The 13,911-nt window shown below is 42.2% G+C and overlaps 1 protein-coding gene across 6 annotated transcripts in view; it reads right to left on the reverse strand.

Moving 5' to 3' along the window:
• ATG7 (autophagy related 7) overlaps nucleotides 1-13,911 on the reverse strand; it is a 390,968-nt gene that overhangs the window by 138,844 nt on the left and 238,213 nt on the right. For 2 of the 6 annotated variants that reach the window (XM_019505095.1, XM_019505094.1), the window contains exon 19: nucleotides 6,036-7,454. The exons of 2 other annotated variants lie outside the window; for them this stretch is intronic. In XM_019505095.1, coding sequence (XP_019360640.1) covers nucleotides 7,371-7,454 — 84 coding nt within the window. In that variant the 3' untranslated portion in view covers nucleotides 6,036-7,370. Of the gene's footprint in view, nucleotides 1-6,028; nucleotides 7,455-13,911 lie in introns of those variants that run through there. 2 more of the 6 variants (XM_019505100.1, XM_019505097.1) reach the window with 2 other exon arrangements.

Genomic DNA, 13,911 nt, shown 5'->3' on the forward strand with positions numbered 1-13,911 from the left:
CCACTCCCCCCACCACCACTCCAGCTGCTCACTATCCTCTTTCCTCTGGCTGCTCACCACCCCTCCCTCCCCACATAGGCTCACATGCCCCAGGCCCCGCACACCCCTAGGGACGGCTCCGGTGTCCAGCATGGATAATAGGCCAAAGCACCTGTTCCCACAGGTAAAGACTACTTGGGATTTCACAGATGGACATTGTGCTTAATGCAAAATGGGAGGCCTGAAAACCCGAGGCAGAAGTCATTCTTTGTGTGTGGGTGGGAGGATTCAAGGATTTAGATGGATACTGACAGTAGGCTGAGAACAGTGCACCCTGACCTAGGGTTTTGCAGCAATCCAGTAACCCTTTCTCTTGACCAACTTGAAAAATGTGTGGCACATGAGTAAAGTTACAGTCTGTTGCTTCTTTGTGTCTCTTTTCAATCATTTGTTTATTTAGGTCAGTGAATACACTCTTGGGAGAAGGGATGTGAAACAACACCCCTCTCCTCCCAAATTGCTCAGATAGGAAATAACCCCACCCCTGCCAAGCCCCCAGAGTATATATTGGAAAGAGTCATCCAATTTCAACAGAACTGGCAGAACCAATACTGACACTGTGTTGCTTGCTTTAGCATTCCTTTCAATGAGGCACATGTCCTTCAAAGTATCCTTACACCATGTTTCTGGAGTTCTTCATTTTAACTAAGTTCTATCATCTCCTTTTGTTCACTTGTTTTGCAACAAAAACAACTTGGTGGTGTAAAAGATCAATGTTTTGGTATTCTCAGTTTTTCAATTGCATGTAAAGGAGTTTGTGGGGCTAATGTCTCTTTTAGTACATTCTTTATGCAAGACCAAGGCCTTAACCAGCTGCCACTTTTCCTTTCATGCATCACACTTAGCATTGTGGTTAAATGACAGTAACCCTTATTTAAACCAAACTTTATGCTAAGGGCATGAACCAATCACTAACCAATTGGGATTAAGAAGACTCTCTCTCTGTTAGCAAGATATTTGTCAAGTATCTGCTGCTGGGCTTTTTAAGACAGGCTTCTATTGGAACCAAGAGACCGATCTGATAAATTCCAAATTCCTGCTCCTGTCCATATGATAATAATATTTCCAGCTCAGCCATACTGGTGTATCAGTGGAACTTAACCCCATTAGTGTCTAACCATGCCCTGATCAGGGTCACTTATCTCCCTTGGTTAGAAATTAACATGACCCAGGAGCAACCAAGACCCCTGTAAATGTGCTGGACCCAGAGGCACAGACTTCCATCTTCAGCTCCCTCCGTGCAAAAATGAAGTTTATTTCCTATCTATGGGGACTTTTTACCATCTTGTACCATCTATACTTTTCCCAGAGCCTGACGAAGGGACTTTAATCCCAAAAATTTGCAGAAAAGGACAATTTTCTTGCCATTTTCCATGGTCTAATAAAAGGTATCATTTTTGGAACCAAGAGTTCTAGTTTTTTGTATGTCTTTTTGTCTCAGACCAACACGGCTACCAAGTACACCCTTAAATACATGAGGCATGGTCACTGTACACTGCATATTGTTAAAACTTACAATCAGCCACCATCTAGATCACTGATTCTCATAAGTTTTAGACTTGAGCCACCCCTCAGAAAATACCAGTTCTTAGGTTTCACTTGTTTTTTTTACTATGGAAAAATAACAGAACAATTCTTCTTCTGTAAAGAGCTCAGAAAGATCACAACAGGTCAGAATGCTTTTAACACCATGGATTCTTATTTGAAATCTTGGGATTTCTTAAACAGTGTTACCTAAAGATTGGTTCAACCTGACAGACAGCTATTGGTCAAAATGAATCCAACAGGGCATATCAAGAGTGGAATGCAAAATGAAAAATGAATTTAAAGAGAGATTTAAATGAATAGCCCAAACATAGGGTGCTGTTACAGGTTACCTTTACAATATTTTAAAACTATGCTACCATAAAGTTAGAACAATTTCAGAGCAGCCAAAGTTTATGGCTTAATGCCACCTGACCAGCACAACTGTGACTTACCCCTAGAGGGCCTGGTGAGCAGGGGCACAGACAGGAGCCAAGACTCCTGGGAAAGGAGGTGGAAGGGTGGCATGGATCTGGGAGGCAGAGAAACCACTATGGGGGCTATGGCTTTCCTCCCTGCAGCCAGCAGGAGCATGGGTGGAAGAGGAAATGTCTTGGGGGGTGGGGAGGTCCCACTAAAACAAAGGGGTGGAAGAAAAGAGTAGACAGAAAGAAGTTAAAAAAAAGTTAAAAAAATAAAGGTAAAAAATCTTGCACATATTTTACTGAATTGGGATTGGGTTGGGAGGGAGTTGGGTTAGCACTCACACTAGGACAGAGCTGAAACCCAGTGGGCTCATTGCATGCATGCCACATGAGGTCATACTGCCTGATGGTTTCCATTCTCTGGCTCATTCCCTTCACAGAGGTAGAAAGACTGCAGCTGCTGTTTGCAAAGAGATGCTAGAGCAAGCAGTGAATTGGTGAGCTGCACCTTGGTACTCAGAGTGGTCAGGGTGCATTGGGGCTGCAATCCCTGGGGACAGGTGAGGGTGCTGGGTTGGGGCCAGCACCACCACCCTGAGCATTAGGGTTCAGGAGGGTCAAAAGTTTGCTCAGGGAGCAAAGGAGTGAGAATGGCTGGGAGTGATGCATCCTGAGATGCTGGAGGAATGAAAATAGCACATTTTATCTCCCCTGAAATGACCTCAGTGAAACAGATCAATGATAACCCTTGCTTGAATTGGCATAACTTTTAAAATGTTTATAGGGTACTTAGCACAGTTTAACATGCTTTAATGGGTTAATGCTTCCATTTTATGTGCCTTTATGACCGTTTACAGGTAACCTGTAACACCATTTTTACACACAATCCCCAACAGAACAAAGACCAAAACTTATCCCCCAAGTCCTAATCTTGGGTCAGTCACTACAACACAATTCTCCACAACAAAAAACCAGCCTTTTAATTTGGTAGACACAACATTACACTTGAAGGGAAAGTCCATCTCATCTAAGTCACCCAATGGGGTTCAAGTGGTTAAAATATTCCAGTTTCTTAGCCAACAGAACACAAAAGTGATGCAACTGACTCTCATTGTGTCCAGCCAACATGGACTCCCCAGCTTGGATGACTAGGTATCCATTTGTAGCTATGTAAAATGGTGTTGGTCTTTGAAATGGGTCTGGAGCAGAGCTTGAATTCATACCTCCGAGCTGCAGCGAGATGCCTTAACTGCTCTGCTACTCCACCTTATGACTACTAGAAATGTTAGTCAATCTCACTGTATTTTGGTGACCCTGTTCTCCATTTACACGTTGCCAAATCCAAACCCAAAGAGAATACTAGCCACTTTGTACAGGAGAAGAAACATTTTGCTTAATCTGCAAGTGATGTTTCTGTTAATATAGCCCAGGATGATGTTGTCTTTTTTTTTTTTTTTTTTGCAATAAAAGCACACTGTTGGCTTCTATTCAGCTTATGGTTCAGTATAACCCTCATGTTCTTTTCTGCAGCACTGCAGCCTAGCCAGTGATTTCCCCATCTACATTAATGATTGCACCTGTTCCACTCTCAACGCAAAACTTGACCTTGTTGAAGTTCATCTCCCTCATTATGTACCATTTCTCCAGTTTATCCAGGTCATTCTTGATCCTAGCCCTACCTCCAGAATGTCTGCAACTCCACACAGGTTGGTATCATCTGTAAATTTGCTAAGTGTACATTCAATCTTATTCTCCAAATCATTAATGAAGAAATTAAACAACACTGGGCCCAGGACAGACCACTAAATAATCCCAAATTTACTAAGCCTTTGAAAAGTGGTTTGTAAATTCCCTTTGAGGATCAGGCCTGAAAGACTGGAGACAGGTAGCTGGGTGTTCTTGCCTTTGATAGATTTTTGGTGTGCACTCATTCTGGTGCGCAGTTGTTGCTTGGTGTCTCCTACATATTTTCCATTAGGGCATTTGGTGCCCTAATGGTGATATGTATTGTGAAGATATCTCCATACTGGAGATATTGTTGGCAGGTTTTGCATGTCTTGTCATGGCATGGTCTGGATCCATTTGGTGTGTTTTGGGCTGTAGGAAGTTGGCTTCTGGTGATGAGGTTAGTAAGGCTCAGTGCTTGTTTTAATTTACAAACCACTTTTCACAGATGAGTCTATGAACTGCACTTCATCAACTTCCTAGGTACAGAAATGTATGGACTCAGTATAGACAATGGAATTATGAGATACTACAACTTGCCAGACATCTGACTACCCAGGTACCTCTCCACTTTTACCAGCTTCAGCCCCCATCCTCTCCTATCCCAGCCTGTCTCTCATCCCCGGATGCCTCCATTTCCATTTTCACTGACTGGTTTTCTTGCCTGCACTGCATGCCAGCCTCTGGCTTCTTTACTGTTCCTTCCATCCAGGAACAGCACACACCAACTGCAAGTGCTTCCTCAGCCTTACAAAGGGTTTTCAACCTGAAAGTTTGCTAAGATATATTTCTCCAACTATTCAGTTGGTCTACTAAAAGATATTAGATTGAACCAAATAACCTTGTCTGCCATGTCCTTAGACCAACACATCTACAACCTACAGCCCTAGCACCAGTCCCCAGTCAGCTGACCAGAAGGAGGCAGGGCCCTGGGAACATCTAAGCCATAGGGCTGGGGCTGGCAGGGAAGCTGTCTGGCAGCTGCTGGAGAAGAAGCTCCTGCAGGAAGGGAAAGAAAGTTTCTGTGACAGTGGCTGCCTGAGATGCTAGTGCTACTGTACTGCTTGCCTGTTGTTATTTAAAGTGGTGGATGAGAGTGATGCTGTAATGGAGGAGGAGACCTCATTGGGGCACATTACCGTGTTGTGTAGAGGCCCCAGTGCAAGTGAGGGCGCAGCGACAGGGGCACAGAGAGCCCAGTGACAGTAGAGTAAGACTGAGACCTCATTACAGGGATGATATCTATATACTATCTGCAAGGCATGGGGTGTGGTAAGGGATGGTTGGAGCCATGCATCTAGCCCATAAGGCTTAGGATGTCCCCTTGAGGCACCTACTTAGAATGGATCCCAGCAAGGGGTACAAGAACCTACAGGTTTAGTGGGGGCAATTAGGATTGTGACTGAGCTGAAGCTCGAAGGCAGCCTCCCTATTATCTTTTCCAACAAGACATGGCAGCAGACAGAAGAGACGGTGCCCACAGGGTGGAGCTGGCATGGTCACAGGGACCTAGGGGTATCACAGCCATCTCTAGGGACCCTACTCTGTGACAATGTGCAGTTTCGCAGAAAACCCTGTACCTATCTCCTTGAAAGCTGGCAGGCTTCGTGGCCTCAGTAGGGCTACCATGCCTGCTGTTTTCATCCCCTTGTGCCTTCATACTCACAAGTCACATGAGTTTTGCTTTCAAGACTTTGAAGTGCTGTTTCCCAGAAACCCCTATATCTATTTCCTTGAAATTTGACAGGCTTCATGGCCTCAGCAGGGGCTACCATCCCCACTTTTTTTCATCTGAATCAGGCAAGAAATGATAGTTGTAGGCATTTTTGGATTTGCCATTATAGCCTATGGGCGAAACGCCAAAACGCGTTGAAACAGCAAAAGAGTTTTGGCGAAACAAAACAGAACAGTGCTTCAAAACAGCAAAACAAAACACTCTCCCTTCGAAATGGTGAATCTGAAATTGAAACAGAACATTGCCATTTTGCACAGCCCTACTAGACAGCATTGCTAGATAAAGATCTCCAATCTGAAAAAATATTTAGGAAAGGTTTTGAACCCTATGGAACAGAGACATCCCCAGTTCAAGGAACACCAGTTACACTAAGTCTATTGGTAATAAGCTTTATCACATTAGAAAAGAATCCATTCCTCAGTAGCAGGATATTGACAGGATTGCTTTGCAGGCAGCATATTCGGAGAATGGGAGTAGCTAGGAAAATACTAGTAGATGAGTGACAAAAACAGATTGTGGTATTAACTGAGATTTTAAGAAAACAAGAAAAGCTTTTAATTGAAAACAGATTAAACATGAGGGGATTCAGGATGAGGTTTGAATCTGTGATCATATAAAACAAAAGATAAAATATGGCACAGACATTTGGTGAAGCATACACAACAAGAGGAAGCATAATTTGCTTCTAGGAAAAAGCTTAACATGGTAATTTCTCCACTGTAATACTATTTAGTAAAGCTTCATAACCTAAATCATAATTTAATGGCAAAGAATATTCAGTCTTAACCACTGTTCAATCAGATAGATCTTGCTAGCTTACAACATGCATGGTCAGAATACTGTTGCTTTGTATTTTCACTTTAGCATCTAATGTCATACAGTATCAGTACAACATGGCAGTCAACATCAGTCTGCCACCGGGAGAGTTGGGATATTACACAGGATTTATGGTTCATTATCCAAACTGCTGAATGAGATTATACAGTTCAACACTGCATCCAAGGAAATTACTGACAATGTGTTATTGACTTCAAATGAGTGCAAGATCAGACCTGTAATGAAATTTTGCTATAATACTTGGAATTTTTATAGCTTCTCCCATGCAAGGATCTCAAAGTACTGTATCAAAATTCATCAAGGCTCACAGCATATCTGCCAGGTATTATCCAGGTACAAACTTGTATTTGGATAACAGTATGAAGACACTTTACTGGGCACTTTCCAAACATTAAATATGACACATACTCTTTTCCCAACAGAAAGAGTAAATATTAGAATCATATTATAAAGGGGTAAACAGTTACTGGAAACTGAATTGCACTGGCACCCAGCTTGTTAAGGCAAAAAGAATGCAGAAGTCACCATGCCTAGACCTATAATATATACGATGTTCTCTTCCCCACCCAGAAATCTGGACCATTTTCCCCTCCAAGAGTGTTGGTATCTAGTGGTTCTCATCAGGATTAAAAATTATGTGAAACTACTATTTTGCATGCGAGGTGTCTTTCATTCTGATGAAAGCAGGAACTACACTCACCCACCCAACCACAAGGTAACTAAAAGGATCTAAACAATTTAGGAGTCTAAGTCCATTTTCAGACACTTAGTACCCAGAGAAAAATACATAGGAAAAAGTAAATGAGCCTTAAGGTTAAGACATTTTTAAAGTTAGATGTGGGTGCTGTTGAACATGTCATTTGAGGAAATTAAGCTTTAAAATATCAAAAAAAATAACCAATTTATTTTTAACGCAAACAAAAAAACCCATAACAAACCAGCCTACCCTGTGGGGAGTATAGCAAATGACTACAGAAATCATAAATTAAAGAGAATGCTAGAAGGAGGAGGACAAGACATCAAAAATATATAGCAAAAAAGTGGATCGCTTGATTACATAAAACAAATGATTAAACAATAGAAATTTAGGGAAAATGTGTAATTTTTTCATATACATGGCTTTCAAACTTTGGTACAACAGTCAGGTACAGTATAAGTTGTAGCTGCATCTTGAATTGAAAGAAACAGTCATTAAGAAATATTTCAGTAAATGTGTTCACAGTCTACTTTTGTGGACAACATTACCACCATTGGTATCACAGGTATCATAACTTTAATAATAAAGTTCTTAAGCTCATGCTTAATTTTAAGCACTTTAAAAGTAATCAAGTTCCTGTTTAAAAAGGCCCTTTAAATGCATGCTGTATTCCCAATAGCTTCAATTGCACACATGCTCAAAGTTAAGCATACATTTAATTGCTTTACTTTAAAAAAAACTGGTAAAAAACAGTGGTAGTCAGAGGTGTAATTGGGCAGTAGGGCTGTGTGAAGCTTCAGTCCCTGTTCGATTTGGCAGAGATTTGGCCCGATTTGGTGGCCGAATCTCTGAATCCAAATCGAATCAGAGGATCCCTTAATCTCTCTGAATCGAATCAGAATCCTCTGAAATCAATTTGGAGAGATTTGGACACAAACACAGCTTTAAATGTTTTTTCTACATACCTCTAGGTAGCAGGGATTAGTGAATGCTAATGCTGGGCTGTATGGAGTATCCCACAGAAATGTGGGGGGCTCCCCAGCATGCTCAGCAGCAGACCTGGAAGTGGACCAGACGCACTTCTGGTCCACTTTTGGGTCTGCCAGGAAGTGCGTTGGGGGGCCCCCCTATGCCCCTCTGGCTCAGTGACTGGTGCCTCTTGGGTCTGGGGGGGGGCACCTGGGGTCCCCCTGCGGCTAATCGCTGAGCAGGGGGAGGGGCGCGGGTGGGGGGGGGCAATGCATTCCCTAGCAGACTCAAAAGTGGACTGGAAGTACTTTTGGTCCACTTCTGGGTTTCCTGCTGAGCACGTGGAGGGCCCCCCTGCACTCCTGTGGGATGCTGCATGCACCCCAGCAGTGTTTACATGCTATGCCTGCTACCTCAAGGTATGTAGACATTTTTTTTAAAGCTGTGTCTATGTCCAAATCGCTGATTCTCCAAATCAGCATCAAGTCTTCAGATTCAGATTTGGCCAAATTGAATCAGGGACAGTGATCCGGATCAACTAATCAAATCACTGTCCCTGATTTGGGCCAAATCAGAACCCGAATGGAATAGGGCCCGCTTTGCACAACCATAGTGGGCAGCTCTGGGCCTCGGTTAAGGACAGTGCATAGGGTACTGCTGGCTACTGTGCTATCCGTGGCAGCAGCTATTTTATGCTCTGCCTCCCACCCCATAAGGTAGTGCTCTGGGCTGACTTGGTGCTCCCCTTCAGTTATGTTATTGGTGGTAGTTAACTGGGCAGTACATCTACTTGATCATGAATGTGGTTGGAAAAGCAAGTTTTCTAGAAAATCTCACAAGCATTATATAAATGGTAATAATTCTTCTACTCCAGTGGGATTATGTTGCCTAGGAATATTATTAATGAGTCAGCCTTGACTTCTGGTCAGCTGGCACATCAATACAAATTAACCTTTATTCCATGGTAGTCATATTTCTATGAAGAAAACTATTGTTTTAAGCTTTTCAAACCAACCAAAATTGCAGTTAGTTATGTCTGGACAGAAAGGCAAGTACAAAAGCAGGTTTTAGAGAAATGTTGTGATATGCAGCCATTCATTGGAAGGCCAGGCTAAGCTCTTGCAGGGATGTAGTTCAGTTTGGTGTTTTGCCTCTGATCTTATACCTCCCATTTCTGCTTTATGACTAAAGACTGTTCAGGCTTCCCCATGGACTACGAAGACTTAGATGCATGCTGAGCAAGGCTCACAAACCAGCAGTTCAGGTTAGAAATGAGCAAACTAAGTGGTTTGGGAAATGGGAACAGAATTCATAACTAAGCTGGGGCAGTTCCCAAAGTGAACGGTCTCCAGTGGAAACAAGGTCTAAGTGCTGATGTGGGAGTTTCCCACAGCTTCTATTGGCCTCCAAAGCCATGTATGTCATCAGAGGCTCTTGATGAAATGGTACATAAATATCTAACTGTTGTTAAAAACAAACAAAAAAAATGTTCCACTGGACCTAAATTGAAACCAGATGTGAGAAGTAGAAGCCAGAAACTTAATATTATTTCAAAAGACCTAAAAGAAACACTTACTAATTGTGTTATTTTATTTTCTGTGCAGTAAATTGCTATTCTAATGAAATAATATCAGATGGCTATAATGCTTTTCTTACATAGTTCTGGTTTTTTCAAAAGGAGTTATTTTATTGTCCAAAATTCTGTGACTACTATTTGAGCTGACAAACTATGAGCTACTGTTAAGATCCTCACTCCTGTTGCATACTGAGTTATAGTTTTAATTTTAAAAATATACATTTACTGCTGAAGTAAATATTACAAGAATGGTAGAAGATATTAAAAATGCACATGAAAAAAAATCCATCTAGTAAACTCAGAAATCTTGCATAACTTAAGTATAAGATCACAACACCAGAGAGACAAAAACAGATCTCCACTCAGGCTTCATCCTTTGTTTTGGTGCTCTCTAATGGTCTCACAAATTCACTCTCTATACTGTTGGTCTTGAAATCTCTAAAACTAATGAGCTACTTTTCTCAGCATTTCTGTGCAAGCCATATGTGGTATGCTTAGTTCTGACCCAACAAGGCCTACTTTTGTTCATGCTGTTAGCGGGTCCTCTGTGCGATTTGTATATGTACTGATCAATGGTTGTATTAATCCATAATCCAGTCAGACCAAAATATAGTTCTGCTCAGAATCATACATCTACTCATAGAGACCAGTCTTTAGCAACAGCCAAGGTTTCAGTTTTTTAGTTAAACAGAAAAGGGAGGGTGAGGAAGCTGAATATTAGGTACTGCCCTTGCTCTATGCAGCCATAACTTTCAAGAAATCTTTTCCCCTTCATTATGTCTTTCAAAAAACAAGGCGAATATTATATTCTGGGGCACGTTGTATGCAAAAATACAGTATGTCAATTCTAACTGTATTCATGTTGTAATAATCATTGGCAACGCATAGGGGGTGTACGCAGGTTAGATTGGTCATGAGACTGGCCATGCTCCTCTGAAAGAAGCACTGATGATGGCCACTGGGGGACCCCGCCCCCCCTCCCCAGTCAGCAATTGGCTGCTAGTACCCCCTCAGTTTTAAGAGGGACCAGTCATCCATGGTAATAAATGCTGCATGGCTCAGTCTCTCTGACTTCGACACAGGAAAAGAAAGATTAATAGAAACCTTGCTAGGTCCCATGGTTGCCTGCAATTGTAGTCTTTAAAAAGGAAGATGACACCAAAATGAAGAAGCTAATTAGATGCAAGTTAAAACAGGCCCCAAAGAGGTGAGGAACTTATAGGCAGCATGGGAACTGCTTAAGAACACCCTATTGGAGGCACAGAGCAAGTGCATAGTGCAAATCAAAAAAATGGAAAGTGGACCAAAAGAAAGCCAGCACGGTTTAACAGCAGAGGGGCAGATGCAACAAGCAGAAAAAAGCCTTCTTTCAAAATGTGGAAGTCAAATTCTAATGAGGAAAATAAAAAAGATAAAATAAACACTATCAAGGTAAATAAAACACTAAAATAAGACAAGCTAGGAGAGAATCTGAGGAGGAAAAACTTCTTAGAGACGCAAAAGATAACACAGAAATTTTCTTTAAGTACATTAGAGCCCAAAGACATGCCAGGAGTCATTTGGGCCTTTGGATGATCAGGGTGTAAAAGGGGTGCTAAAGGATGCTGAGAAACTAAATGTTTTGTTTTGTTTTTTGTATCTGCCTTCACTGTGGAAGATGTTAGGGAAATTTCCTCACCAGATCCACTCTTCTCTAGGGACAAGTCAGTGGAGCTGACCCAAACTGAGGTTTCAATAGATGAGGTTGTAGAGAAAACTGATACACTAAACAGTAGCAAATCACCAGGATTTGATGGCATTCCCCCTAGGGTCCCGAAGGAGCTCAGATTGGAAATTGTTGAACTCTTATTGTACTATTTGAGTTCGTCTAATAAAAGATATCAGATTTACCCAAAGAACCTAACTGTCTAACTGTAGTATGCAACCTATCACTAAAAACAGCCTCAGTAGGAAGATGGGAGAATTGCCTGTGAGAATCCCATATTTAAAAGGGACTCTAGAGGGGCTGAGGAGAGCTACAGGCCAGTGATCTTAACTTCTGTTCCTGGAAAACTGGTAGAAACAATAACAATAATAATAAATTGTTCAGCACACGCATGAATGCGACTTGCTGGGGAGGAATCAACATGGCTTTGTCAGAGGGATATCATACCTCACCAACCTACCTTGAAGGCATCAATAAGCAGGTAGATTGGGGCGATCCAGATGACATAGTATATTTGGACTTCAAAAAAGTCTTTGACAAGGTCCCCCTTGAGAACTTAAGTTACACAGTGGCAGGATTACAGGGAATGCCCACTTGTGGATTTGGAATTGGCTTAAAGATAGAAAACAAAGAGTATAAATAGTCAGTTTTCAGGATGGAATGAAATAAATTGCAAGGTTCCCCAGGGACCTGCGTTGGGACCAGTGCTGTTTAACATATTGATAAATAATCTAGAAAAGGGGGTGATTAGCAAGGTGGCCAAATTTGCCAATAACACAAAATTATTCAAAGTGGTGCCAAGGCAGACTGTGAGGAACTACAGAAGGATCTGGCACAACTGAGCAAATTGACAACTAAACGGCAGATGCAATTCAGTATAGGTAAGTGCAAAGTGATGCATCTGGGCAAAAATAACCCAAACTATACCTATCCTATGATGGGCTCTACATTAGCTATTACCAGACAGGAAAGAGATCTGGGAGTCATTATGGGCAGTTCGCTATAAACATCAGCTCAGTACTCAGCAGTCATCATGAATGCCAGGGAATATTAAGAAGGGAACTGTACGCAAAATGGAAAGTACCACCATGCACCTTTATAAATCCATGGTACATCCACACCTTGAATACTGTGCCCAGTTCTGGTCTCCTACACCTCCAAAAGGATATAGAAGAACTAGAGAAGGTCCAGAAAAGGGCAACAAGGATGATTAGTGGTATGGAGGGACTTCCATATGAGGAGAGATTAAAGAGGCTAGGCCTATTCAGTTTAGAAAAGAGATGATTGAGGGGGGACATGATAAGGGTTTACACAAAATACTAAACGGTGAAAAGAAAGTAAATACAGATTTATTATTTATACCCTCTCACAATACAAGAATTAGGGATCATGAAATGAAACTAGTAGGTAAGTAAGTTTAAAACTAACAAAAGGAGGTTCTTTTTCACACAGTGTGCAATTAAAGCGTGGACCACATTGCCAGCAGATGTTCTGGAAGCTGACAACTTAGCTAGATTCAAAAAAGGGACTGAACATATTCTTGAAGGAAAGGGGCATCAGTAGCTATTGAGCATAGAAGTTAGAGGTACAGCCTCTGAATCTTAGAACTTTCTAGACCTTAAATGCTGGAAGCTGCAAGTGAGTAAGGAACAATTGAAAAAACCCTAGGCATACCTAGTTCACTCTTCCTTTCAGCATCCGCTCTCTGCCACTGTGTGACACAGGATACTGGGCAAGATGGACCTATCATCTGATCCAGTAAATGGCAGTTCTTACGGTTTTATGTTAGGTTGCTATGTAGAGAGGAGATGGAGCTCCAGCATCAAGAAAGCATAGAACAGCTATGTTGATGCTTCAGGTGTGCTTGGTAGTTATCTTTTGGAGGAGAAGCCCTCTGCCTGGAACATCAGAAGATGCTTCTTACCCCTAGCAAGAGGTAAAGCCTCTCCCTCAGGAGTTGAATTGGAAGGTAGCTATCTGAGGCAGGCCTGAGAATAGCCAGGGAAGATCAGAACCAAAAGGTCAGGGCTTCAGAGTCACAAGCAGCCAGAGCTTCCCTCCCACTGTAAAAGCCATGCCTGGGCAGGTTTCAGGAGGTACTTAGAGAGACCAGAAAATGCCAGAGGCCCCCTGATCAAGCACTCTCTTGGGGGACTTTGAGATGCCTTCAGCATGCTAAGATCCAGAACTCCTCTGGGTACACTAAAGCACAGTAAGCATTTAAGAAGCAATTCGTTTATATTGCAGTTTGGTACTGATTCAGGAAACTACTTAAGCACGTCTGGGTCTTTTTATACCCAATTAATATAAATTTTCATTCATTTTGTGTCCATCATACACTAGCGATGGAGGAAAAACAAATTACAATACACTTTTGTCATGGCTCCCCTAGTTTCACAGGTGGTCTCTTATCCAAGTATTAGCAGGGCACAAAACCGTTTAACTTCGGAAATCAGACAAGATCAGATGCATTCAATTTGTTGTAACAACCCTCCTTCATACACACCAGAAGCAAGCACATGAACGATTGGTGCCTCCCATGACTGGGGGGTACCATGGTGGCGAGCAGGGACCGCAGCTGCCACAGTGGTGGTGGCAGAGGGAGGGGAGAGGAGCGGTGAACAGGAACTGGCCGGAGACACCACCAGCCATGTTGGGGGGGGGGGGGGGGGGGGGGGG

Source organism: Gavialis gangeticus, unplaced genomic scaffold (genome assembly GCF_001723915.1).
Source record: "Gavialis gangeticus isolate Ggan-Ray unplaced genomic scaffold, GavGan_comp1, whole genome shotgun sequence".
Classification (NCBI taxonomy): Eukaryota; Metazoa; Chordata; order Crocodylia; family Gavialidae; genus Gavialis; species Gavialis gangeticus.